This window comes from Echeneis naucrates, chromosome 1, assembly GCF_900963305.1.
Source record: "Echeneis naucrates chromosome 1, fEcheNa1.1, whole genome shotgun sequence".
Lineage (NCBI taxonomy): Eukaryota > Metazoa > Chordata > Actinopteri > Carangiformes > Echeneidae > Echeneis > Echeneis naucrates.
Window position 1 is genome coordinate 18,815,788 of NC_042511.1, and position 24,543 is coordinate 18,840,330.

The 24,543-nt window shown below is 40.2% G+C and overlaps 3 protein-coding genes across 6 annotated transcripts in view; 1 reads left to right on the plus strand and 2 right to left on the minus strand.

Moving 5' to 3' along the window:
• The window catches only part of gstcd (glutathione S-transferase, C-terminal domain containing), a 50,507-nt gene extending 43,853 nt beyond the window's left edge, over positions 1-6,654 (minus strand). Inside the window, exons 1-4 of the mRNA XM_029512595.1 lie at positions 6,037-6,654; positions 4,864-5,322; positions 3,276-3,545; positions 278-371 (exon numbers count right to left, since the gene is read on the minus strand). Of these exons, the coding sequence (XP_029368455.1) occupies positions 278-371; positions 3,276-3,545; positions 4,864-5,322; positions 6,037-6,438 (1,225 nt within the window). The 5' untranslated portion in view covers positions 6,439-6,654. The remainder of the gene's footprint in view (positions 1-277; positions 372-3,275; positions 3,546-4,863; positions 5,323-6,036) is intronic.
• Positions 6,237-11,418, plus strand: ints12 (integrator complex subunit 12). Of its 3 annotated transcripts, XM_029512625.1 has the most exons (7): positions 6,239-7,053; positions 7,781-7,938; positions 8,072-8,230; positions 9,080-9,261; positions 9,448-9,607; positions 9,745-9,888; positions 10,606-11,418. In XM_029512625.1, exons 2-7 carry the CDS (start codon positions 7,783-7,785, stop codon positions 11,167-11,169), a joined length of 1,365 nt encoding a protein of 454 aa, XP_029368485.1. In that variant the 5' UTR covers positions 6,239-7,053; positions 7,781-7,782; the 3' UTR covers positions 11,170-11,418. The 3 variants fall into 3 exon arrangements, with proteins under 3 accessions (XP_029368477.1, XP_029368485.1, XP_029368468.1); XM_029512617.1 differs by having other exon boundaries at positions 6,237-7,938; positions 9,448-9,617; positions 9,746-9,888; XM_029512608.1 differs by having other exon boundaries at positions 6,239-7,938.
• Positions 11,419-11,471: 53 nt separating this feature from the next.
• arhgef38 (Rho guanine nucleotide exchange factor (GEF) 38) lies at positions 11,472-23,122 on the minus strand. 2 transcript variants are annotated; one of them, XM_029512582.1, is made up of 14 exons: positions 22,772-23,122; positions 18,402-18,586; positions 18,073-18,190; positions 17,836-17,983; positions 17,729-17,746; positions 17,388-17,587; positions 17,104-17,237; positions 16,824-16,928; positions 16,605-16,724; positions 15,342-15,671; positions 15,119-15,256; positions 14,428-14,629; positions 13,212-13,492; positions 11,472-12,454 (listed from the first exon to the last, which is right to left on the minus strand). In XM_029512582.1, the coding sequence occupies exons 1-14, from the start codon at positions 22,986-22,988 to the stop codon at positions 12,272-12,274; spliced, it is 2,379 nt and encodes a 792-aa protein (XP_029368442.1). In that variant the 5' UTR covers positions 22,989-23,122; the 3' UTR covers positions 11,472-12,271. The 2 variants fall into 2 exon arrangements, with proteins under 2 accessions (XP_029368442.1, XP_029368432.1); XM_029512572.1 differs by having other exon boundaries at positions 15,342-15,719.
• Between the last annotated feature and the right edge of the window lie 1,421 nt (positions 23,123-24,543).

Here is a 24,543-nt window from a genome sequence, read left to right on the forward strand (position 1 = left end):
CTCCCTTGCTCCATATGCAGTATTTATTTTGACTTTGGCTGAGTAAGAGGGTGAAAGAAAGATGGAGTAGGGAGTGATATAGAAGCGTAGTGATGGATGAGGTAAAGGATGATGAGAAAGGGATGTTTAATGTAGATACAAAGAGGTGTAGTTGGGTGTAGTACAAAGGAAAAAAATTAATAAAAGAAAAAGAAAAAAAGTATAGCGCAGAAAGGGTTTCAAGGGTAAAGTGGCATACGGAAAAATGGAGGGGAGCCACAAGGCAGATTGACTCTACCTTCAGCTGGGTTGATAGCTCCTGGTAAGTTGTCCCACGGAAGGGTCCAGCCAGGACGAGGATGAGGAGCGAACACTGCTTCAATGCCATTTTCCTTAGGGAAGAACACATAAGCACACACAAACACCCAGGTTACCATAGAAACCCCTCTACAGCCTTGGGGTTCCACGTTGTAATGAAGCAAATCAAAGAAAGCTGGTCTTGAACACGGCCATTGATACTTTACTCACACTGATGTGACGCTAGACCTGAAGACAGACCAGCACTTGTGCACTTACTACTCTCTCAAGAGTGGAAAAAAATTTTCCCTAACAGTTTATACTTATGCACATCTAAAGGATTTTAGAGAAATTCTGAAGAAATCTGGAAAAAAAATCCACTCCATTTTTGTCTCTCTTTAATGATAAGTTAAAACAGTAGCTTTATTATGGACAGTCTATAGTGTCAAATGATTGTTAGAAATAAGTACATTTCTAAATAAAACTCAACCCCTAACCACCAGTGACCTTCTTTTATAAGCCAAAAAATTCTTGTTTGTATCCCTCATATGGATACATATGGCTTACTTACTGTAACGTGTCAAAGACATACAAAGGGATACCAGAAAAATATAGTCATTTAATGGTGAAATGGAAAGCAATATAAAGCACTGCAATAATCACAATTTTAATTAAAATATTAAGTAATTGGGAGTATGACTTGACTAGCTAAACTCTACTAATGCGACTTAAATATGAACTGCTTGGAACCAGTAACCTGCATTAATGAATTTAAAAGCAGGAAAGTTGACCGTGAAAATGCTTCAAACGTGTGTACAACTGTAGTTACACAATAAATTAAGTAGCACTAACTAATTGCATGAAACTGCCAAATAGCCTCAAACTCCTCAATATTCTTTGACTAATGAACAGACTAACAGAACAATGTTTTGGAAGAAAATAGCATGTTTCAGTATAGAAACTTCAGTTGAGTTGCCTCATGGTCAGGAGTTAGATAAATGGATTAAAAAAAAAAAAAAAAAATACATCTTTTACTTTTTTTGGGCTTCATTGTAAAGAATGGCCAAAAAGGGTTGTAAATGTCATACCCTGTCAAAAGCAATAGATGTTTAGTTTCTGGGCATCAGTTTTAACACAAAGAATACAGACACTCAGTAGTGACAGTTTCTGGGGTACAAACTTTCCTGTCCTTGCATCAGAACATCCAGGAACTATTTCCACTGCTACCACAGATTAAGCTGTTATCCAATGTTACAAACTGAAAAAGTAACAGTTCAGGCAGGGGATAGTAGCAGACAAGTTTGAATTTTGTAATGTGCTGTTTGGCTTAACCTTATGTTTACATATAGCTGGCAGGTTTTGTGTCTGCACCTCGCTGCACCAGCAGTTTGACTGTCATGCATCACTGTGTGTTAAGTGAAGTGAGAAGTGTGAAAGAGGCTGAGCTTATGAGCCATTTAGACTCTGGACGATCCAGCAAGATGAGCTTGGTGCGCCTGGTTAGCAGCCATGAAGGTTCACGTGTTATCAAGTCAGATGACAGACCTCCATCTCTATGTATTTGTTTGGCAGACACAGAGTCATACAGTGTGTGTGTGTGTGTGTGTGTGTGTGTGTATATATATATATATATATATATATATATACACATATATATATATATACATATATATACACATATATACACACATATATATATACACACACACACACGCGCGCCTTGGCTAAGACATCACAACAGCTGCAGACATGATGGTGGCGACACGCAGCTATCCCTGTAATCCGTCTAAGCAAAAAAGAAAAAAGAACAAGAATGCTGACCATTATATGCGTCTGCATGTGTGTGCACACATTGCTCTCAGTTTTAATGTCTGATTTCAACCAACCATGAAAATTGTCATTTCAGCACATCTGTGCCTTAACTAAACTTCATCTCGCAACATGGCATTTTTAAGATGCATCTCGTCCTGATCACCCAGCTGAGTCCAAATCCCACCTTTACTGCTCTCTTCGTCACTTAATATCACATTGTTATAGACGCTTAACCAGGAACAAATCACAGCAAGATCTTTAGAGAGAGAGCAGAACAGCAAGGCCAACACAACAGTCTGGAGGCTCAATGGTGAGAGGTTTTTCAATTCCTTGAACAGCTGGGCTTGTCTGTACCCTGCTGAAAACAAATTGCCCCGGAAGTGTTGCAGGGGCAATATTTGAAGTGCTATGGAGCAAAGTAAATAAATATGTGTGACTGCGTGTGGGTGTGTGTCTTCACAATGCTCCCAAAGGGAACTACATTTTAACAACGTGGAAACATTATGCTAGTATGGAACTGTCTCATCTCTTTAGCCATTACTAGAAATGACCCAGTCTGACTATGAAACTGTTTTATTTTGGACTAGATTCATAGTTTTTATTGCACCTGAAATGAGAATAAGCTGAATCTGCGCTGTCTGCACTACTGTGAGTGGATCCACTGAGAATACTGTATTTTAAAATGTACTGAGCGCAGTAAAATAACATTCCTACAACACACACACAAAACATTTTGTTTTGCTTTAAGAAAGGCCACTTTTTTCTTAGTTTGTCTTGGCTGATAATGTCATACAGAAGATTCTAGTTGGAAATCATGTGTACAAATAAGCATCTTAAAACCTTTAAATGGCCCACTTTAAATGTTAATCCTTTGACTGAAAGCACTTATCATGTAGGCAGTGGCAGAAAATGAACATTTGAGCAATTAAGAAAGTCTGCCAGAAGCCATAACATTAACTTAGAGCTGCACTCCTGAAGGCACAATCAGCAGACAATGGAGGAATAAAATTATAGGGATAATGGTTAACAACCAGTTGGAGACTCCATACTGTCTACCTGTGCCACGAAAGGGACAACATGAGTCAGCTTCTTCAACTGACAGTCTGTAAATATGTGTATTTAAGAAAATCACATAAACAAAGCAGTAAAGTGTGATGAGAAATAAGTAAGGAAATGTAATGATTTACTTTAAGCTTAGTCAGTGTGGGCCTTGGACCACCGACAAATGGCAGTTCTGTGGTCATTTCCTGGTGTTGTTCTTGCTCCGGTAGGGTAGTTGGGTTGTCCTCAACTGATTCTTCTAGGGTTCGGGTCATGGAAAAGTTGGCTATGGAAAGAGTCATCCCACAAGCTTTGGCTGCCCGAAGGACCCCTGGGACCTCCTGGACACGGCTGTACCATTGACGCAGGTGGGGGAGCCGACGTAGAGTACATGCAGTGTGGTCTTGAAGGGAACACTATCAAGGACAATAAGAAGAATGAAAGAGGAAAAAAGAAAACTTATTAAATGACATTGCTGATGTACTATTTTCTAGCAGTGCAAGGTCAAGGTTCCACTAAAACTTCAAAACAGCATTGACTGGTGGGAAGGGTTAAGGACACAAACAGAGGCGTGATTTGAGAGACACTGTCACCATGTGTGACTGTGTGTAGAAGACAAAAGACTGAGGTGGCAACACATACAGAAAGGGAGGAACTCTGGGCAAGTCTGCAATACGAGGGTCAGTTGAGGCTGCATATGTTGCAGACAGTAATGGCTGTTCAGAGGAGACATGCTAGACTGAGTGTGAAACTGGAAACCACTGGAGCACAGCTGACTACTAAAAGCCTCATTGTGAAAACTTCAGTTCATTCCCACAGTTGAGGAAAAGCTGGTAGACAGCTGAAGAGTGAAATGGAGGTTGCGATCCATCCACTGATAGTACAGCATCCTGATCAATAATATTATGCCAGTCAACAGTGATAGCAATTTCTGATATCTGCTGCAGTTGTTTTCATTGCTGTAACCAACTCTGTTTGTAAAATATGCAATCATTATGTGTAATGAATATGTAATGAATCTTGTGGACAACTTTGTGAAATTCACAGTTTTATGGTCAACATGAAAACACACCAGTTCTTGATCTGTTGCAAAGAGAAACATGTTCCCAAAGTAAAGTAATTGAAATGCATTTCAATTTGCCACATTTAAATTGAGACTCTCCCAAACACTGTTATCTCCATTTTCCAGGCGGCTCTGGACCACCTTTGAGAGCAAAACCTGTGCCAAGTCTTACTTGGTGACTCCTCTTCACTCAAGTTTCTGACTGGATGGCTCTGAAAGAGCTGGATGGACCTCAACCAGAGTGTCAAAACCTAAAGTCATGTGTATTTTGATAAGTCATCAAAATAAAGACATTAAACATCAGCAAATACATGTAATGGTGGTCTTATAGCCTAAATGGCTCCATTTATATGGTGACATCAGACCTCAATTATGTGTGTTTTGGTTTATGTCGAGACAAAGACAAAGTCTTGCATGGTTACACGTGATCGCTCATGGCACAGTCATAGAACTTTACTCATAGTGAATGTTGTAAAAATTGAATCAGGGTCAAAACAATGAAAATAAAAGACTTTGAAAGGAAACTACAAAATAAATAAATAAATGAGCATTTCATGTATATTCAAGGCTTCAGAATATGCAACAATTTAAGGCAATAATGAGTCGTTAGCCACAAGGGCTCATTAATGACAACACCATAAAATTGAAAAAATGAACTTCAAAGTCCTTACCAGATACTGATAGATACACGGCAGCAGCACCACATCAGTAAGAGTGAAGTACAGCCCCTCAGCAAATACACGCTCAAGTGGAGGAAGAGCTGTCGTCTTCACTTTCCTGATCTCAGAGTTCTCTCTAGTGGTCAAAGCTGGAACTGGCTCCACAGACAGCTTGGCCAAAGCAGCCCTGAGCTCTACTGTATCGGGGACTTGAGCTGACTGTCCAGGTTGTGACTCATTGTCTACATGCACTTTTCCTCCAGGGGAGTCATTCTTTTCATTTTGCCTTTGCTCGTGGAGTTTCTGCCTCCGTATTTTGTCATCATTGTGGACTTTGACAGGCTCTGCGAGCCTTTGTTCTAAGGTGAGAATAAAGAGCGGCAGCTGCTGATACTGATTTGTGGGATTTTGGAGATGCTCTTCTACAGCAGAGGGGATGCCGATTTCACACAGCCTGGTCCACTTACTTACCTGAGATAGGACAGAAGGAGATTAGAAAAAGATTTAAGGATTTTTAGGTCACATTTAGAACTCTCACTAAAGTGTAATAAAAATTTGATTTATATTACTGAAGATTATTTCCCTTATAATTGCCTCAGAAGTTTTTCGGAAATAACTATATATGGGCTCAAATTTTAAGAAAAATTTAATTGTAAGTGTAAGTCTTTTTGAGATTTAAGAGTTTGCATGTTCATCTGACTTGCCGTGTGGGGGATTAGGCAATTACTATTAATATAATAGCAAATAGTAATAAATATTTGAGTGTGTATAACTTGGACAATGGACACCCTCAACATTACTTGTGATGAAAAACCCCAACCGCTAATAATACTAAATGAATTAACTGCTGCATAACAAATAGTGAAGACATTCTAAATTTTTGACTGACATTTTTGAGACAATACACACTAAACTGGTTTGCATCACATCCTGTACTCTCCCAGGCAGTGTGTAACTTAATCAGGAGGTACATGGGTTTTGGGGGTATTCTGGCTACATGAGTAAAAACTCTCATCAACGCCTGTGAATACAGTAAAAAGGTAAAGCTGCTTTTAAAGCAGAGCTGAGGTTTTGACTACTAAACCTGCACCAGAAATTTACAAGTGAAGTAAAGCTGCACTATCCACATCCACACTCACCACAACACAACTCATTGGGAATTTGGCTGCCTGGCTCTCCACTAACCTCGGCACAGGCCTTGAGACACGTCTTCTTGAAACCCAGCAGTGCCTGCACATCATTTCTGGAGGGGTCCACCTCTAAAGTCTTGTTGATAATGTGTCTCAGGACCACTGCCAGTCCGGCTCTGCAAAGCCGCCCGGTCTCATCCAAAACAGCCGGGAGCCGGCAGCCCTTCACCAGCTGGGGCAGATCTTCCGGCTGAGAGGCGGACACATCCAGAAACTCCGGCAGCTTTCGGTGGTCCGGTGGTCTACTCGAGACCAGGAAAGCTTTGAAACACTTGCACTCGCAGTACGACAGAAGAAACAAAACGATGGACGTTTTCAGAGAAAGACGAGGCTCCTCGCTTTGACAACAAACTTCTAAATACAGGGAAGGTTTCTGCTGCTTTTGCGCCTGCGTCATTGTCACTAATGTTAGAACCTCGGAGTGAAAACACGGGAACAGCTTCAGTACGCGGCCGGGCGTCTCGTTTAAAGGGTGGCAGCTAAAAGTTCTAAGTTAAAATAACACTTTGGGTCCAGAGTTTAAAAATGTATTAGCAGACATGCATAACAATTTTAAAAACACGCACACATATACCGGCTATATCGATATAACATGACCACGCTGTTTGATACACTTCCGGTAAGCGACTGCTTCTTCTACCCTGTCCTGAAAAAAAAAAAAAAAAAAAACTCGAGAGCGCCATCACCTGTCTGCCTGCCATTTAAAACCAACGATTCAAGGCTCAAGTAAATATGCATTATATTAAGATGTTTCCTTAATGATATAATAATATATTCTTCATAATTTTTGAGGGCGGGAGTTGTTTAAGACATGTGTAAAATACATGTCTAGACAATGTTCCGCCCTTCGTAGACTCCGGATATATTTCACGGTTGCACAGATAAGAAGACGAAGCCTCTTGTCCGGCTGCCTTTGTGTCTGTTGTAGGAAGTCCTTTACAACCGATATTTGTTAACTAAAAATTAAAGTACCGGTTTACGAGAGGGACTTTTACCAGGAGAGAAGTCTGGGGTAAAGTAACCGAGATAAAACAGTATCGTCTTTGAACTTGGTTTGATGGATGACAGCTGAGGAGAGAGCTAACTTCAGCCATTGTTTTGTTTGTTTAGTGCGTTGTTGTGTGTGTGTTCACCAAATTAAGCCAGTTTGAATGTGTGTTATTGTTTAAGTTGCAACCAACCGGATGAATTAGGCCAATAAAGTATGTATATGGGCTCCAACACAGAAGACCACTGTTCAGCCCTATTTCCTCTCCTCCCTTATCTCACATTTTCTATTATTACGTCATCTAATATAATTGCTGTTGAATGTTTTGATTATCAATGCCAATGTTTCAAATATCAACAAAACGATTATGTATATATATATAACTTCCGAGTTGCGAGTTGCCAGCAGGAGAGAAACAACACATAAATTATTGCGGTTAGAAGGCTGCAGATGTAAACATTTTGTTTCCACCATGGTGTATTGACTGTAGCTATAATCTGTAGGAATTAAGATATTGAGGTAACATTCTGCTCTTAATTAAGTTAAAATATCCATGCCTTGTGTCATTATTTAATTCTTGAAGCCCAAGTTTAATGTTAACACTGCAGGATGTGGCAGCAAAACTCTTGTTTTTATTTATTTTTTTTTTATGTTATGGACTCAACTTGTTTAATGGGATTTGTGTTGAAATGGCCACAGGTGTGTTTTTTGCTGAATTTATTGCAAAGCACTGTTCTATTTGTCGTTAAAGCCATGGCTGGACCTGTAAGTCTGGAGTTAGATCCCATCTTCCTAAAGGGGTTGAGTTATCTGCACTCCAAAAGTAAAGACTCAGCTGAGAAACTCAAAGCTTTACTAGATGAGTCCCTTGCAAGAGGAAGTGATTCATCTTACCGCTCTTCACAAAAAGTAAGGTTTGATCAATACACCGCTACAATTTTTCCACTGTGCCTTTATTATTGTTATTCTCTTCCAGTTTAATTGGTATGTGATTTATACATCTAACTGCCAAGTGTTCTGTGTTGTCATTGTATATTCTCAGGACATCGAGGTGTCCAAGGGGTCTGTGCCAAAACTGAGTTTAAGTAAACAAGACTCCAAGTCCTCTTCAAATTCCTCATCCTCCAGCAGTAGCAATAGCAGCAGCAAAGCCAGCTCAGAAAAAAGCAAGAAAGAGGCAGAGAAGAGGCCCCCTGAGAAGGTACTGCATAATTTTGCATCTTTTTACTAAAATACAATAAGTCTTGTGCCCACAAAGTCTCTTATTTATTTCAAAATGATTTATTTCAGTTGCCGGATCAATGTTTTCCATTTTATTGTCATCTATTTTCCAGTCCTGTTTGATTGGCTGCAAGCAATTCTTCCTTTGGGAAGTAATACAGCATACATTATGAGAGTTCTAATGTAAAAATTCTGCTTTATTATATTTAAATGCTTTATGTCTCAGTTTTATGTCAAGTTTTCTTTTTGACTTACAGCATCAGCTATACTGTAATTTCCAGACCATAGAGCGCACCTGAGCCGCACCCGCCAAATTTAAAGAGAAAAACAGTTTTGTAAATTTTTTTATAAGCCGCAGGTGTCGGAAATGTGGGAGAAAATGGGGTGTGGCAGGGATTATGTTACACAGAAAGATTTCGCCTTTTCACCAGATCGGTCGAATTTAACTTGAAAGCTGCATCACATGCATTGCTTTGTGTGTTTTCCATGATAAGGGTGTATGCATGAAGAACAAATGTACTGGTGGCATGAAGCTCGTTGCCCATAAAAATCCATAAATTAGCCACATAGCTGTTTAAGCCACAGGGTTCAAAGCGTGTGAAAACAGTAGCGGTTTATAATCCGGAAATTACGTAGCTACTCTTCAGCTGCATCCTACAAGAAAAGCTTAACAGATGCATGTGGAGTGTAGAGCCCAGACATTTCCCTCATACATAATTTCAGACTGCTAAAGGAGTGTTATATAAATAATAATGAATGAAGTAGCTAAATATTGAAAAGGTAATGATTTAATGCCAATCTAACATTTTTCTGCCTTACTTACAAACAGGTCAAGGTCGACTTGGCAGAGGTCGACCCTCCAAAAAAGCCTCGTTTGGAGAAACAGGAGAATCGGGCCTCTCCGATTACCGTTCAGACGAGCAAAGACCTCTTGTCAAACATGAATGACAACGATGAGACCAATGCTGATGACTTTGCTATGGAAATGGGCCTAGCTTGTGTGGTTTGCAGGTACATGTTAATCATTAGTAAACAAATATATTTCACTTTGAAGACATCAATTCATATTCTTTTGCATCTTTATTAAGATTTCTCAGTTGTGAAGTCTAGTGACTAAGTGACTTAGTGACTAATCCTACATGTATTCCATTAAATTCCTTTAATGTTTGTTTGTTTTAATGTTGTTAATTTCTTAAGACAAATGACAGTCACTATGGGAAACCAGTTGGTGGAGTGCCAAGAGTGCCATAATCTGTATCACCAGGACTGTCACAAACCCCAGGTGACAGACAAAGAAGTTAATGACCCAAGGCTTGTGTGGTATTGTGCCCGCTGCACCAGGCAAATGAAACGTATGGTGAGGAAAAATTATTATTTCAATATTGGCCTGGTAAATATCTTGTCACACAGCAGCACTGACTGGATGACTGCTGTGCTCATAGTCTTGTTAGTAGAACCTGTTGTTTCTATTTCATTTTTTTCTTTGTCCAATAGGCCCAGAAACCTCCACAGAAGCCATCTCCTGCATCTGCATCGTCAGCACCTGTAGTAAAAGACACACTGGTGAAAAAGGCAGAGCTTAAATCCAAACCTGACACAGCCAGCACCTTCCAAGCCTTCAAAAGGACCGAAGTGAAGGTCTGTTTTAAGTTGTCGCAGGAGTTTAGCACAGTGTATGAGAATTTAAGCAGGGTAGTGTCTATGCCAATTCTGTGCAGTAATACGAATGCTTAACAAACATTTTGCTAATATGTGTAGGAAGAAAGTATTTTTTGTATCTCATATTCAACATGTTGCCCTCAGTGTTACTCTCAAACAAAAATTAGGATTCTGCGTCTTCATTATTGGTGGAAAGTGAGAGAAGAAAATAGCTGTCAATGTCTGAAACTGCTCTAAAAGGTAGACTGCATAAATCTGTGCTGAGGACAATGAACAGAAAGTACACACTTATTTTCAAGAATCAAACCATTGACATCTGCTAGTATTGACATCTGCATATCTCTAGAGGAAACTTTGCAGACTAAATTGAATTATTGGAGATCACTATAGAAGTTATTTTGACAGTAAACAATTAGCATTTTCTCAGCAAACCAATTATGATTACTAGCCGCATTGCGAATGAAAACTTTGCTTGTTTTCAGTAAAAGTAAGTTTAGGTGTTAGGGTTAGGTGTAGCTTGTAGGTTACGCTGTTGATTGATTGAGCCTGATAAATATTCAGCTGAGCACAGGCTTTATGAAATGAATACCTTTAAACGATAGTCAAAGTAAATTTCCAAAATATTTTTGTCTTCATCACAAACTAAACTTTTGTTGCACTCAGATAATTGTGGTGCTTTCTTTTCACTTCATCCAGGCGTCCACAACATCAGCCAATCCCACTAGTAGCAGCACTTCATCTTCAGGCAGTGGTCTTACAGGCTGGGCTGCATTTGGCGCCAAGACAAATCCTTCTATTCCTCCAGGCTCCAAACTGGGTTCTTTAGGTCCAAGTGGTAGCAGCAAGACCTTGGCAGCTCCCTCTGGGCAGAAACCTGTTGGGCTGTCTGGGTTAGCTGGGGCCAAGTCAGGACTTGGAGGTTCCAAAGTACCCAGTGGAGGCAGTGGAAATGGCTCCAGCCAGGTTCCTCTGAAACCTCCTCCACCCCTCACCCTAGGTAAACAGCCACTGAGCCGTTCATCAAGCAGTGAAAATCAAGGTAAAGGCTCTGCTTCATCCGGGGCCAGCTCCCCAAGCAGCTCCCAGGCCAGTGCAGGAGGGAACGGAGGCAATAATAGCGGGGGTAATGGGAACAATGGGAATGGGTCAAAGGCTGCACCAGGGGACAAAGCACCAACATCTCAGGAGTCTCAGCTTAATGCCATGAAACGGTTACAACTGGTGAAGAAGAAGGCAGCACAGAAGAAACTCAAGAAATGAATAGAGAGAGAGTGAAAGACAGAAGAGGGAAACTTGAACAGTATGAAATTAGTGCCAGGACATTATGTTTATATCTCAAGAGCATCTGTACATGGATTAACACCATCCAAATACTTGAATTTAAATTTGTGTAAATGATGCTGGACTTTTGTGTGCCTCATTCTGTCCTAACAATTCTTAACAACTACAACAAGTGTCATTAAAATTCCTCTTCTTATAAATCAGCTGTAGCAAAGATTTTGTATGATGCTGCGTCCCTAGATGTGAGTCATTAAATTCAGGGCAAGTGGGGAATGGATCGCAATCATTGAAATGTTTATGTAATGTAACATGTTCACATATAAACAACAATATAGATTTCTTCATTTCACCTTCACATAAAACATAATTTGTACTTCATGTGTAAATCATTTGACATATAACATTTTCTTCACCTGTAAATCTGTTCACATATTAAATTTACTATCAATATAAATGCAACAACACTGAAGTGCACAAGTGCTTAACACAGTGCCTTTTGTTTTGCTACCATCATTATCAACATTCATGAGATTATTGGTCAGCTTCCATTAGTGGGTTCTCTTCTTATGAACTTCTGCAGGTGAAGAAGACTTCAACTTTTTTTTTTTTTTCCTAACAACACTTAGACTTAAACACTTTTGGCATGAGGCGTCCGATAACTACATTTAGAGGCTGTCAGGATGACGCCACGGTTAGCTACACAGCAAGAAAGCTCTCTAAGTTTGAACTTGCCGACTGGCTCGGCCCCGACTTCATCCGCTCTTTCTTCGTCTGTGTCCATCAATGCTGGTTAGGTCACTGATGTCATCTCTTTGCGATACATGTGGGAATGTAAATGGTTGTTTCAATATATCAGCTCATATACTAGCAATTTCTCCAGGTCGTGTCTGCTGGTATTAGCTCCATGATCCCCCATTTAAAAGTAATTACATATAATTCACATATAAATGGTTTGCAATCCACACTTGAAATTTTCTATTGAAGGTGGTTTTGTTTGAAAGGCTGCAGGTGGGTTGTTGGGTTTGGTGTTCTTCATGATATGGCTTTGTGGAAATCTGATGCTTGAGTAGAGGCTCTGTATTTAGGCATAGGACATCCGGCCTAGGTAGTTGGCAGGAACATATCCCTTCTGCCCATTAGCCTCAGCCAGCCACCACTCCTTATTGCCTCCTAGGTCACAGAACTGGAGGATGCGGACATGTTGATACTCCTGTAAGGTTAGCTCCTGATCGCAGCGGGCTTGAAATGCATGCACGGCATAAAACTGTGAAAAAGCACACAAATCCAATGCATGTCAATGTATCATTGTATTTTTCTGAAAGCATGGCATGTTTCAAATGTTAATGTGAGTTAGATCTATTGTTGTTAAAAGTGCATTTTGGCGTAAGTCCAGCAGGTGGCAATGTTTGCTAGTGTTCTCAACTTTGCAAAGACCAATAGCTTTATGTTATAATGAAGACTTGAGTTTTATCGGAATAGAGCTGATAAATGCATGACCACAAGGAGTTGGGGGGCAAAGGCACTGAGGTGACATCATGATGATTGTGTGATGCCATTTAATTAATTTAATTTCAAAGCCAGCAAGAAAGAAACAATATAAAGAAGTTGAATGTCTCTCTGCAGCAACAGATCTGCTGATCCAGCCCATATACCTGCACACATTAGTTTTACAGCCACTTTGATATCTTCTATTTTATAGTAAGACCTTTGAGAGGACACCCTAATGACTCTTTGAAAGCCTAGTTAAATTACATGGTTTATTGAACCCTGTTTTATTGTGATTATGAGATCTGTGTGGCATGTGGCTCGTATATATCTGTTATTGTCTAAAAGTGTTTGACCAAGGTAAAGTCTTTCTACTGTTTTAAATTCTGAAAAATATTTGTGACTGTTTTCAAAGTTGGAAATTCAGCTGAACCATTGTTTTTTCTGTACCCTCCCAATCGTTAGGCAAGGCAGTGTCCATAAAGTGACTTCCATATGGTGTAGGAATAGTCAAATAAACCACATCACACACACACCTGCTGAGCCTCTGTGTCCACGTTGTCCTCCAGGTCTTCTGGGCCCTCAGACTCTGCCTGTAGACCAGAGAGGGTGGAGCTGCTGTCTGTGGTGAGGTTGAAACTGCGCAGACTGCTGCTGCTACTGCCTGACACAAACAGGCTGAAGTCATCGAAGTCGTCATCCATCATGGCAGGTGGCTGCTGCTGTTGCTGCTCTTTGGCCATCTGGCCTGCCCGCTGGGATTCCCTCAGAGGGTTGTACTGCTTCAGGAATGTGGAGTAAATGTACCCTTGTGTCCCTAACAGTGACACACAGGGACATTTGGTCAATATGCCTGACTTCTTCACTTCTACAGACTTGGTTCACATAAATTACTAAATAGTGGAAGATAACCGAGCAGATCTTTTTATTTCTCCAGGTACTAATCTCTGAGATTTTTGTTGGTACCTCAATTCTAATGAAGTAGTGTGCACTCAACAATCTTCACAACAGTAAACCATAATTTTGAGCATGAAATTTTGTTACACTGAGTGAACTGAAAAATGTGCAAATATGAGGCAAGCCTATTCATGGTGTTGATATCAACAAAAGGATGAACAACAATTTCCTGGGAATGCTTATATTCCCTAGGGAAAAGACAAAGCTGTGAAGACTGTACTTTATACCAAGAAACATACATTACGTTTTTTTTTTTTTCTAGCACTCCTAGAAAGAGAACTTGTTATTGCAAAGTTCAGAGGCACACATGCAGCATCTCTCCATCCTTATTTCTGAATACCCAAAGGGAACGGCTTTGTACTCTACGTAACACTGCTTACAACACACAGCGGTTTGTTCCAAACAAGATGTCGGGATCTCAGGTGCTTCTGCGAAACATAGAGGGGGGTGAGAAACAAGCTATGGAGTTGGCCCTGTTGAGAGGCAACCCTCTCTAGAGGCAGGTGAAGAGGTACCAGCAACCGTGACATCACAGGAGCTCCTGGGACTGACTCCTGTCTGCTGACTTGTCAGAGTCAGAAAGTAAAGTTTAAAGTTGGGATGTCTACAGAGCCTACATCAGCTAATAGATGCAGGTTTAGTCACAAAGGAATGAATATTAAAGGAGACCTATACCGACCATGCCTGCAGATTATTTAGCGTGATAAGTTAATCCACCATGTATGTCTCATCAGGAATGTGCACCAAGAGCCACCTCTGCCTCAAGGGTCTTTGCACACACACATACACACTTGCCTCCACTGTGAACCAGCCAGCGGCTGCTGCTGCCTGATGGGTCTGTTTCCTCAAGCAGGGCCACCAGCTCTCCCTCCAGCAAGCTGAGGTCCTGCTCCTGGCAGCCATTACACTTTCTCTTCAGCTGGAACAGACGACTCAGTGGGTATTCTGCCAGCAGCCAGGCACGCTGCTCCTCAGTTTGATGCTGCACCTCCGGCATCTGGAGAACAGAAGAGCACAAAGGGGTGTAAATTCATGGTCAGCTTGCACGTGCTAAGATCTTATTGGTTATGAGTGTTCAAGAGGGAAGGTGAAAGGTAACCTCCTGGGGGTGTGATAAAAAATAATGCACAAATATGCGCACATATATGTCTGTATAAGTGTACGCATATATGTAAACCCACACACATATAGAAATCTACATCTCAGGGGAAAGATACTTGATGGAACTTCAGGTTGCCAAGGGCCCCAGTCAACCACAACCTGAAGCTTTTCACTGTATCTGCCTCTGATAAATTGTACAGCTGCTCATTTATGGTATTCATGTCTTTATTAACAAAAAAACAGAACATGTAATGCTTTTGTTTTTAAATTGGGTCAAAAACATGTTTATGCAACTGATCTGGGATGTGAATAATGCAGATTACATCCAGTGGTGACACATTTTGGTTTCTAGATTAAAATATGTTCTAGATTATGTTCTACTTACAGTTGTCTTCTTGTCTTTTTGTCTCTCAAAGCTGACTTTGCGCTCCATTAGCTTCTGTGCATTATCTTTAACAAATGCCAGATTATTCATCTCCTCCATGATGCTGTTTTGAACCTCAGCAATGTTCAACAGTGGAGCCTAGAAAAGCATGTAGCACATTCAGAATTCAGAATCAGTTAGTCCAAACATGAAATAAAAAGAGTGTTATGATCAGGATCCTCACAGGCAGCTGCTGCATGGATGGTGCACGGAGGAGTATTTTATCCATCAGCTTTCTGAGCAAGGCAACTAGACAGACAACACAGTTGGTCAGGATAGTGTGAGCGGCCATGTTGAACCTCTGCAACTCCTCTACTAGCAAGGCATTGAGAGCTTCATAGTCCCTCCTGGCGGGGCCGGACGGATCCTCTGAGACGGGAGAGGGAGTGGATGAAGGGGTACTGGATGATGAGGATGAGGGTGAAAAAGAGGAAGAGCGCTCCAGACGGCAGGAGTAATCCAGCAATTTGTCATAGCGTTTCTGGATGAGCTTTTGCGGGGCCGTGAACATGCCCTGCAGGGAGGAGAGGGGGGTGAGGACCAAGTGCTCCATCCTGTCTGTCTGGAGGAAAAAGTCAATGAGGTAGCAGATGATGAATAGAGACGTACAGCAGTAGTCTGCCTATCATTATGTATTCTCTACTATGTATTCTGCACATGAAAACAAGTACTTTTAGAGCATTTCAGAGGCTCAAATGATTAGCATTAGCATTCAGCTGAGTCTTTATTTCACAACGATTCCCTCCAAGGGGACGCAGTTAAGTTTGCCTTAACATTAACCTTGAACACATAACAAAAAGAGAGCTGCTACAGTTTCATTGGCATGCAAACAAACAAAAGCTACTGATGTATTCATCTTACAATACAAATTAGAAGCATAGTAATGGGTCAAAAACATTATGCAGAAAATGCTCTCCTTCTGATGAAAGCATCTGTCAGTGTCCTGTTTTGATTTTGGCGGATGTAATGGAGGCACTTCACACACAATAAGTCCTTTGCTCTTCTTCTACATGCGTTTGTGCTGACAATTATTTTGTAAAGGTCATTACAGACTTTGCTTTGTTGCAGTGTTGAACTGCTGCAATGAAGAGCCGCCACACTAAGAGTCTTATTCAAGCAGGCAGTTATATCAGAATTGGCAACAATGCAATCCAAAGAGAGAAGAGAGTGAGGAAGGGAAGGTGACAAAGTAACTGGGTTGTCTACTGGAAAGGTTAGCAACACAAAGGAAAAGGATTAATAAAGTGGACAGAGGACAGGAAGCTATAAGCAAAGTGACAGATGACTCTCAGTTGGGGGGGTTGAATGGACTGCCATGTAGGAACAGGACAGCAAACCAAGAGCACACGCAACTACAGAGGATTTAGGTGATGGAGGGGAAAAGGTGAAAAGGTGAATAGTAGGACAAAACATTTTCACACCAAAGTACGACAAAAGTTACACTTACAAAGTGCTTATAAGGGTCATTTCCATTATTGTGCCATGAGTCATTTGTACCGTTCTTGTTCGGCTCCTTGACAATGTTCTCCATGTCCTGGACATTCTGGACAGCAACAGATACCATTTCCTGCAAAAAAAAAAAAAAAATACATTAAGCCAATAAAATAAGCAAGTCACCACACATAAAACGCGCCCGATGGAACACGATTTGCAAACACACACCAACCTGAGCGTGCTGCAGGTAACAGTGAATGTTCTTGGCCAGCTGCCTCACAGCCTTCTCCAGACTCCTGAACAGTTTCTCCTCTTTGTCAAATACTTCATCTCGCACCTTTAAAATAGCAATACAATGGGCTATATACTGTATCTAAAATGATGCCTGGCTGAATAAAAGCAGCATTGCTGATTCTATTTGAATTAAATCAGGCCCACAAACTTTGTGATTTATATTCCATGCACTTATTTTTATTACAGTTACAGAACCATAAAACTTCAACTTGTTTTACCTGTGGTTCAACTCCAGTGAGGATCTTGATATAACCAGCAAACCTATCGCCTTTCTTACGGATGGAATGAATGTTGAGCTTGTTGAGCTTGCCCCTCAGTGTGCTTTCATCTTCTAACCTCTTATACTTCATAACTGAGAATATGGAAGCAAAATTGAATAGATGGAAATACACACAATAAGATCAGGTAATTTGGATGGACAACTTATATCACATGATTAACGATTAGTAAACATCAGAGATAGGAAAATTATTCATTTAGTTAAAAAAGTAAAAAAAGTCACCTATATCTTTGCGCCTCTTGAACTCATTGATGTTCACATTTATGATCTTGGTGGCAGTGAAGGCCTCTTGCAGAGGCCGATAGTCAGGATGGTCTTCGGGCGTTGCCTGCCACAACTCCCCAAGCAGCAACGGGTACTTCATGATCCTCTGGACAGGTTTGATGAGCAGTGAACCCATGTTCAGCAAATTTGTTTTTCCTCTGTGTATATGAGCACATTATATAGTAAGCAATTATCTACAAGGGCTGAGAATCAGAAAAGAAAAAATAAACTGCTAAATCCACTCAATAATCAAGATCTATATTTGACACTATGGAGAGTTTGAATTCTGGGCTTCTTACTCTTGGTCGTAGATTTTCCTGTAATTACAAAGACAAAGAAAAACATAAAAGTTGTAATAAAATTATAATCGGTGAATTATAGCTTTCAGAATAAAAGTGAGACTTACTTTAATGCTAATACACATGTGGTGAAATGTTCCTTTATCTCTTGCTCTTTCTCATAGGATTTGAGGGCCATGTTGGCGTCGTCATGATGGTAACAATAAATCTTATATACATCTTCTAAAGTTGCCTTTGCCTGGATGAATACTTCTCCTACAAACACAGTCACAAAACAATGGGTCTTCAGTCTTTTGAACTATCCAGAGCAGCAAAAGCCAAGGGAAACGTCAAAATGTCTTTACCTATAACAACTGATTCTGGATCAGGGTCAGCCATGGCCTCATGCAGTCTCTGAAGGAGCGCTGCAGACACCTCACATACTGTCTCCATGTTTGTGAACAGCCGATCAATATCCACAACCTAGAAAATGAAGACACTATTATGTATAAAAAAAGTTGTAGCAGTGCATTTAAAATAAACTACAGCTATATATTCAAACTTCCCACTTTGATATTTCAGCATTGACGCTTTACTTTTCTGCTTAAGTTTGTAGATAACAAGTATAAATTGGGTGTTTATGTTCCTTTCACAAATGTTTTATCTGTTTTATCTAAGTAAAGAAAACATCTACCTGCATATTTCGTAAAGGCTGGACCACTTCTCTGATGCAGAGCTCCAGGTCTGTGAGGTAGTCCTTCTCTGTCTGCACAAGCTCCTGAATGACCTTTGCCCTGCGGTTCATCTTCCTTAAATGAACCTCCTCTGGGGCCATGGCTGGAGAGGGGGGTGTGGATAGGTCCTTTGGTGCCATTTTCTCTGAGAGGGAAAATGGCATGATACAATTATTATAAAACACACAAATGTAAGTAAGGTTTTTTTTTGTTTGTTTGTGTTGGTCTGTACATAATGGGACTCTAACGTTGCTAAAAAACACAACCTGGAAGGCTTAATGAGTATATCAAAAGTCACATAAATTAATGCAAAGCCAGTCTGTAAATTCAGGAAACTTTTATGTGTTTGCCAGCATTTCATGCCATTTGTGGTTCAGATGGTGGTAAACAACCCGAGCCCTGTGGGCTGTGTCTTCTTAGAAAAACATATATATCTTCTAACACATCTGCTTGATGCTTGAGCAGCCATCAGTATTTCATGGTGATCTAATTATTTTGACTCAAACGCCAAAAGGCCTCATTTAATATGCCAGTCAGGATTGCTGCTCTTTTTTTATTGCGTCGCTTCCTAATCAGTCTGTTGCTGCTCTGTGCTTTGCATGGCAGGGAGGACTGTCTGTTCATGGAAGAGGGATGCTTCCTCACTGCCTAATCGACACCATGCACCACTTCCTCCTCTTGGGGAGGGCTTAACGGCGAGAGAAAAGAGAGAGGGAGGGTGGAGGAAGGGTGACAGAAGGCTACTAGGCCCGTGTCAGGTTACAGAGCAAATCGCGCCGCTGATGTAATGCTACAGCTTGCTTAGGCATTCCATCTGCTCAGACTAGGAGTGTGTGTGTGGGTCACTGACAAACACACACCTCCATATGCAAAGGTACATGCATACACACACTGATGCACAGTAAAGACACAAACAGTAATGAATGGACATGAAAACACAGAGGAAATTACCACAAATTACCTGGACATTCCTCACAGTATGGTTAGCTGCACTCAAGGCACTGATTGTGTAGGAGTTCTAAACCAGCAGTCTCATTATCTCAGGGTTCACATCAGAGTTACAATATTTAAAGGAAGTGAACGAAAAAGTTTAGCTTTGCCATTTCTTTATCAATTCATGTTCCTCTTCGAAGAACCTTTTGTTTCTGGATTCACAAGTTGCAAATGGTAGAAATGGCTGCAGCCTTTTCCTGCCTTCAGCAGAATTTAATAAGTCATGTACTGCATAGATTGTGGTCACCTAGTTAATCTGATCATATGATTTTCTTTTTTTTTTTTCATTTTATTTAACCTTTATTTTACCAGACAAATGTTTGTGATCTTCTTTTACATTACAGTTACAGCTTACACTTTTCTGAAACATGGATACATTACAGCAGTGCATCACTTTATTTCTGACAATTAAATGGAACTTTGACATTATAAGTTATCCAAGTTAAGCAAGTTTTGTATCCTTCTCTTTTATGTTGCTACATTTCATCCGGCGTATAAATGTGGCTGTATTATGTATAGTCAGTTTATGAACTCCAGTTGGTATGAACTCCAGTTCTTACCATGTGTTTTGACATCTCTTTCATGACCAAAGACAGTTCAACAGGTGATGTGTCCATCTGAATTCAATCTGGCTGCTGCACGTAAAAATATGTTTGATGATCTCCATATTGAGCTGATGCATCGTCAAAAGACAAGATTATTCCTGGTAAGTGCAATGAATTTGTAGCATTATTCCCTGTTAAACTATTTATACATTTCATAGCAGACAGTCTCAAGTGTCATATGTCTAGATGGGCTTACAATTTGTAAAGTGACCCCAGATTCTCTGAGATCATCCACCCGTGAGAAAATCATGCTAATGAGAGAACTGCTGAGGAGTCTTGATAACTTGCTGGAAAACAAAATGTGGTTTGAGCTCCTTTTATTTATCATCACTTTATCCACTGCCACAGTAATAGGAATGATTTCTTGCCACTGGACAAAGTAGTAACCCTATGGGAAATATAGCATTTTTGTAAAAGCACAGAAATCTTTCCTATTAAAAACCCACAAAGCAGCAGATTTCAAACTGTGCTGAGTTATCCTTTTGCAGCATTATGTCTGGTGAGGGATGGTTGCCGGCACAGGAGTTCCCATGAAAGTGGATACAGGGCTTCTCAGTGTTCACCCATTGAAAGGCTTCCAGCAGACAGCTCCAGAACAAAATAGAAAGCATTGTGTATCATGTATCGCCAGCAAGAAGAATGACATGTTAGACTTTGCCACACAACAAAGTGCACAACTCACTTCTATCACTGGGATTAAATCATGGAAACTTGCTGAAATTGTGAATTTATATAAAATACCTACGAAGGGAAAAGATTGCAATCCTACATATTTTTTAAAAATACCATGAAAAGCCCACAGTAAGTAAAGTAAAAGCAAGTCCTCAAACTGTAATAACACACCACAAAATAACCATCTCCATCCACATTTAGTTAATAAATACAAAGGACTATTGGATTTATTACTGTCCTTAAATGTGAGTTTGTGCTGGTAAATCTTTCCCAGAATGTATGTATTTAGTTGGATCACTGTAAATAATTAGATGCTGTTATCACGTTGCCATGGTTCTGTGGTTTGACCAACCTGTTTGACAAGCAGGTGAGAACTGAGTGTTGCGCAGCAGGTCACATGTTTCCTCTTTCAGTGAAGTCATCGTTCTGTCAATATTTGCAATGGTAATACCGCCACCAATACGTAATACCATGGGTCAGCTGTGAAGCTACTAACATTGGCTTCAGATTTTTTATCCAATGAATGAAAACCTTCTATTGATGGTCAGTGATTTTCTCATGTCATTCTTTGGCCACAAACAGAAATATTCAAAACCACGCTTCGGATTATTCAGGTTTATTGTGTCTGAAAACTATGAGTACATAAGACTAATAAGTTACCTGAACCTATTTCAGAAAACTTTTTTGTTGAGACAAAACAAAAGCAACTTCATTTCCTCAGTAATTGCAACTGGATCAGTCAATGGCACGAGGGCAAATGAAAACACACTCATGCCTGAAACTGTCTTTTGCAGCCATAAGCTGTTGCTGTTGGCCATTTGGGCGCCATCACTGGTAGAGTCATAGTTTGGTGCTTTTCTTATTATGGGCACTTTGACAGAAAATTAAGGGAGAGACTTTTTTGGGGTGGTTTTATAAATTTTTTATGAAGCTTTTTACCATTATTCTGTCAGTATAAGCTATAATAATACCACTGTAAATAACAGCTCTTCTGATGTGATAACAAAGTTAGAAAGGGTGGTTGATTGGTTTACTGAAAACAAACCAGTGTTTTTACTTTTGTGATTACACTCCAACAACGGTTAGGGTTATGAAAGGTTGGTCATGAAAATAGGATGTCCAAAAAAGCAGAAAGTGGTTCTATTTCAAATAAAAAAGGTAGATGCTGATTTTGCAAATGTGTTTGAGAACTTATCAGTACTCATCATTACAATGGCAAGGGGGAAGTATACTGCTAGGTCACGTGTGAAATCCAGGAGCAGGTGGTACAGGAAAGCCAACATACTTTTTCATTATCTTTTTCACACATCACACAGTGATGTCGGCCATTTTGCCTGAAGTGCAACATTCCCAATCTCTGACTGCACTAAAGGCAGTTCATCCAAACCATGGACTTGACTTAGAAGGCCATGCCAGCTTTTAAAGTGACGCAACATAGAGATACATCTATGATTCTACGATTTTTCTTTTTGAAATTACATCTTATTCTTACTTTTTCCAACTAGTTCTTACTTGGCAGGCCCATTGATAGCTATTTTGGTTCACTGGAAAACAGGTGCTTAATATTTTGAACCTCTTCAGCTTCTCTTAATGAGGAAGAATAAGTATACAAGTATCTCAAGTATATAACTATATATTGTCCTTCCTCACACATCTCTGCTGCCAAGGTCTTGTTTACTAGCTGGTCTGGAACACCTATAAAGCCACTCCTCTGTGCCTGCGTTTGGAACGGGATTTGCATATGCAGCTCTATCCCTCTGGGAGTATCTCCTGCTCAACACATAGTAACACAACAGGTGCCCAGTATCCAAAGCTGTAGAGCAGTGCAAACTATATATGTGTGCATGTGCATGTGTTTCAAATAGTTTTGCCCTCAAGCCATAGATGCTTTCCTTACAGTCCATCTATAGTGGACATATGTGTCTGAAAGTTCACCTAGCCAGGGTGTGATGAACAAGTTTGCTGTGTAAATAGTTGAGAAATGTTTCAAAGTGTTGGCTCACATCTATGTTGACTGTTGCTATAGCTTTGACCCCCAGGGAGGTCATTAGGTGATGTACCTTTAAGTTTAGCGCTGTACTCCGTCTTGTCAGACTGACTCCTCCTAACCAGTGTCCCCAAGTTGACGTCTCCTTTGGCCATGTCATCTGCCACAATAGTGTCCGTCTTTCGCCTCTCCAGGTAGCGTAGGAACACAGGCCGGTTCCTCCTCTTTATTACTTTATCCTTCTCTTTTTCCTTCTCCTTTTCACTCCCGCTGGCCTCCTTGGGATCCATGGTGAGGCCGTCACTCACTTTCAGACCAGCCAAGGGAAAAGAAGGGGACAAGAGAGGAGCAGGTAAAGGGGAAAAATAGCGAGAGAAAGAGTCTGGGAAGTGCAACAGGTGTACTGTTGGCTATGCACTGACTGCCTGCCTGCCTCTTCTCAGGTAATTTAGCTCCTCCTTGTGTATACCTGTCATGAGAGCTATATGACCACACCTCTCCATTGCTGTGCTATGCTTTTCCCTTTAGATCAGAATTTTTTCCCTCCAGGCAAGGAAAGTGCATCTCATCACTTTCCACTCAAAGCTTTGTGGACAGAATGACGGCCACCAGTTGAAGTCTTGAGTTTGCTCTCATTAGAACAAAATGTCCTCAGAGTATAATGAATGTGAGTTCTGGCAGAGACACTCACAATGTTTAGACAGAAGTATTCATGTAAATGCTACTCTATGCCACACATGGCAATAGAGAATGTTGTATTTAATAAAATTAATTTTCTTAAAAAACAAAACCACTGGGTAAGTCAAATTGTGAGCAGCTTTTACAATGTTAAATTCAGTAAATTGATTCAACATATGATGCCACATCTAGATAGACAGGAAATTAATTTGACCCACTCCTGTCATCATGTTTTCTGGTCATAGCAACCAGATACTGTGAATACTCATCAGAACAATGAATGCATGTACTTCCTCCCCACTATAGAAGCGGTAATGAGTGCTCCCATTCTGATTTCAGATCACTTTGCAATGAACTCATAGTACACCTGTTTAACTATCAGACACAAGTCTTGATCTCACATTACTTTGCTATTACTATCATCATCTGTGTATATATAAGAAAAAAAAAAAGAATTTAACTATTCTGTCAAATAAGAACAGAAACATAGCTAATACCAATGTGAGCAGTATTGTGTAACCAAGAAAACTTGGCAAAGTAAACAAAGAACAATCACATACTCCATACAAACATGTAAGTTAGTAAACAGTGTTATCACAGTCAGTGACACAGTCAGTGACTGTAACAGTCAGTGCGCAAGTACTAATTGTTTTGCCCTGAAGGCACTTTCATGACATCAAGTCAGTCAGGGTGGGGCCATTCTGGACCAGCCCAAACACCGAGGTGTACTCTTGTGAATGAATTCACCCCGAAGAAAAAATATTAGGTTTTAACACTCGCAAATAAAATTATACTGACAACAGAATTCCTCCTCAGATTTGATTAAAATAATTTCTTCGCATTGCAAAATTTGGAACAAGGGAATAGTTGACTAATTTGCGTGAATTTATTTAAAATCATTAATCAGGTATCAAAATGGTTGCTAATGAAATATCCTTTGAAAACAATGTTTGCATGATTGAGATTTACAACAGATTCCATATCATGTGCGGTGCAAATTTTACTAAGAAACACATAGAATATTATAATAAGCCACTGTGGGAAAAATGCAACCTATATTTTCAGACAGTAAAAACATGTCACCAGTGCTGATTTTTCAAATCTTTTTATTAAGAAAAAATAACAAGGAGAACATTTTTATCACAGGGAAAGTGGATGCAGGAGCTG

Excerpts from the sequence above, each read along its gene's own strand:
- ints12 (XM_029512617.1), top strand. The coding sequence starts at position 7,639 with ATGTGGCAGCAAAACTCTTGTTTTTATTTATTTTTTTTTTATGTTATG. Across the intron at positions 9,262-9,447 it reads CTAGCTTGTGTGGTTTGCAG|ACAAATGACAGTCACTATGG; the intron begins GTACATGTTAAT and ends TAATTTCTTAAG. Across the intron at positions 9,889-10,605 it reads TCAAAAGGACCGAAGTGAAG|GCGTCCACAACATCAGCCAA; the intron begins GTCTGTTTTAAG and ends CACTTCATCCAG.
- arhgef38 (XM_029512572.1), bottom strand. The coding sequence starts at position 22,988 with ATGGATCCCAAGGAGGCCAGCGGGAGTGAAAAGGAGAAGGAAAAAGAG. Across the intron at positions 15,257-15,341 it reads CATCCATGCAGCAGCTGCCT|GCTCCACTGTTGAACATTGC; the intron begins GTGAGGATCCTG and ends ATGCTTTTCTAG. Across the intron at positions 13,493-14,427 it reads CTGGCTGGTTCACAGTGGAG|GGACACAAGGGTACATTTAC; the intron begins GCAAGTGTGTAT and ends TGTCACTGTTAG.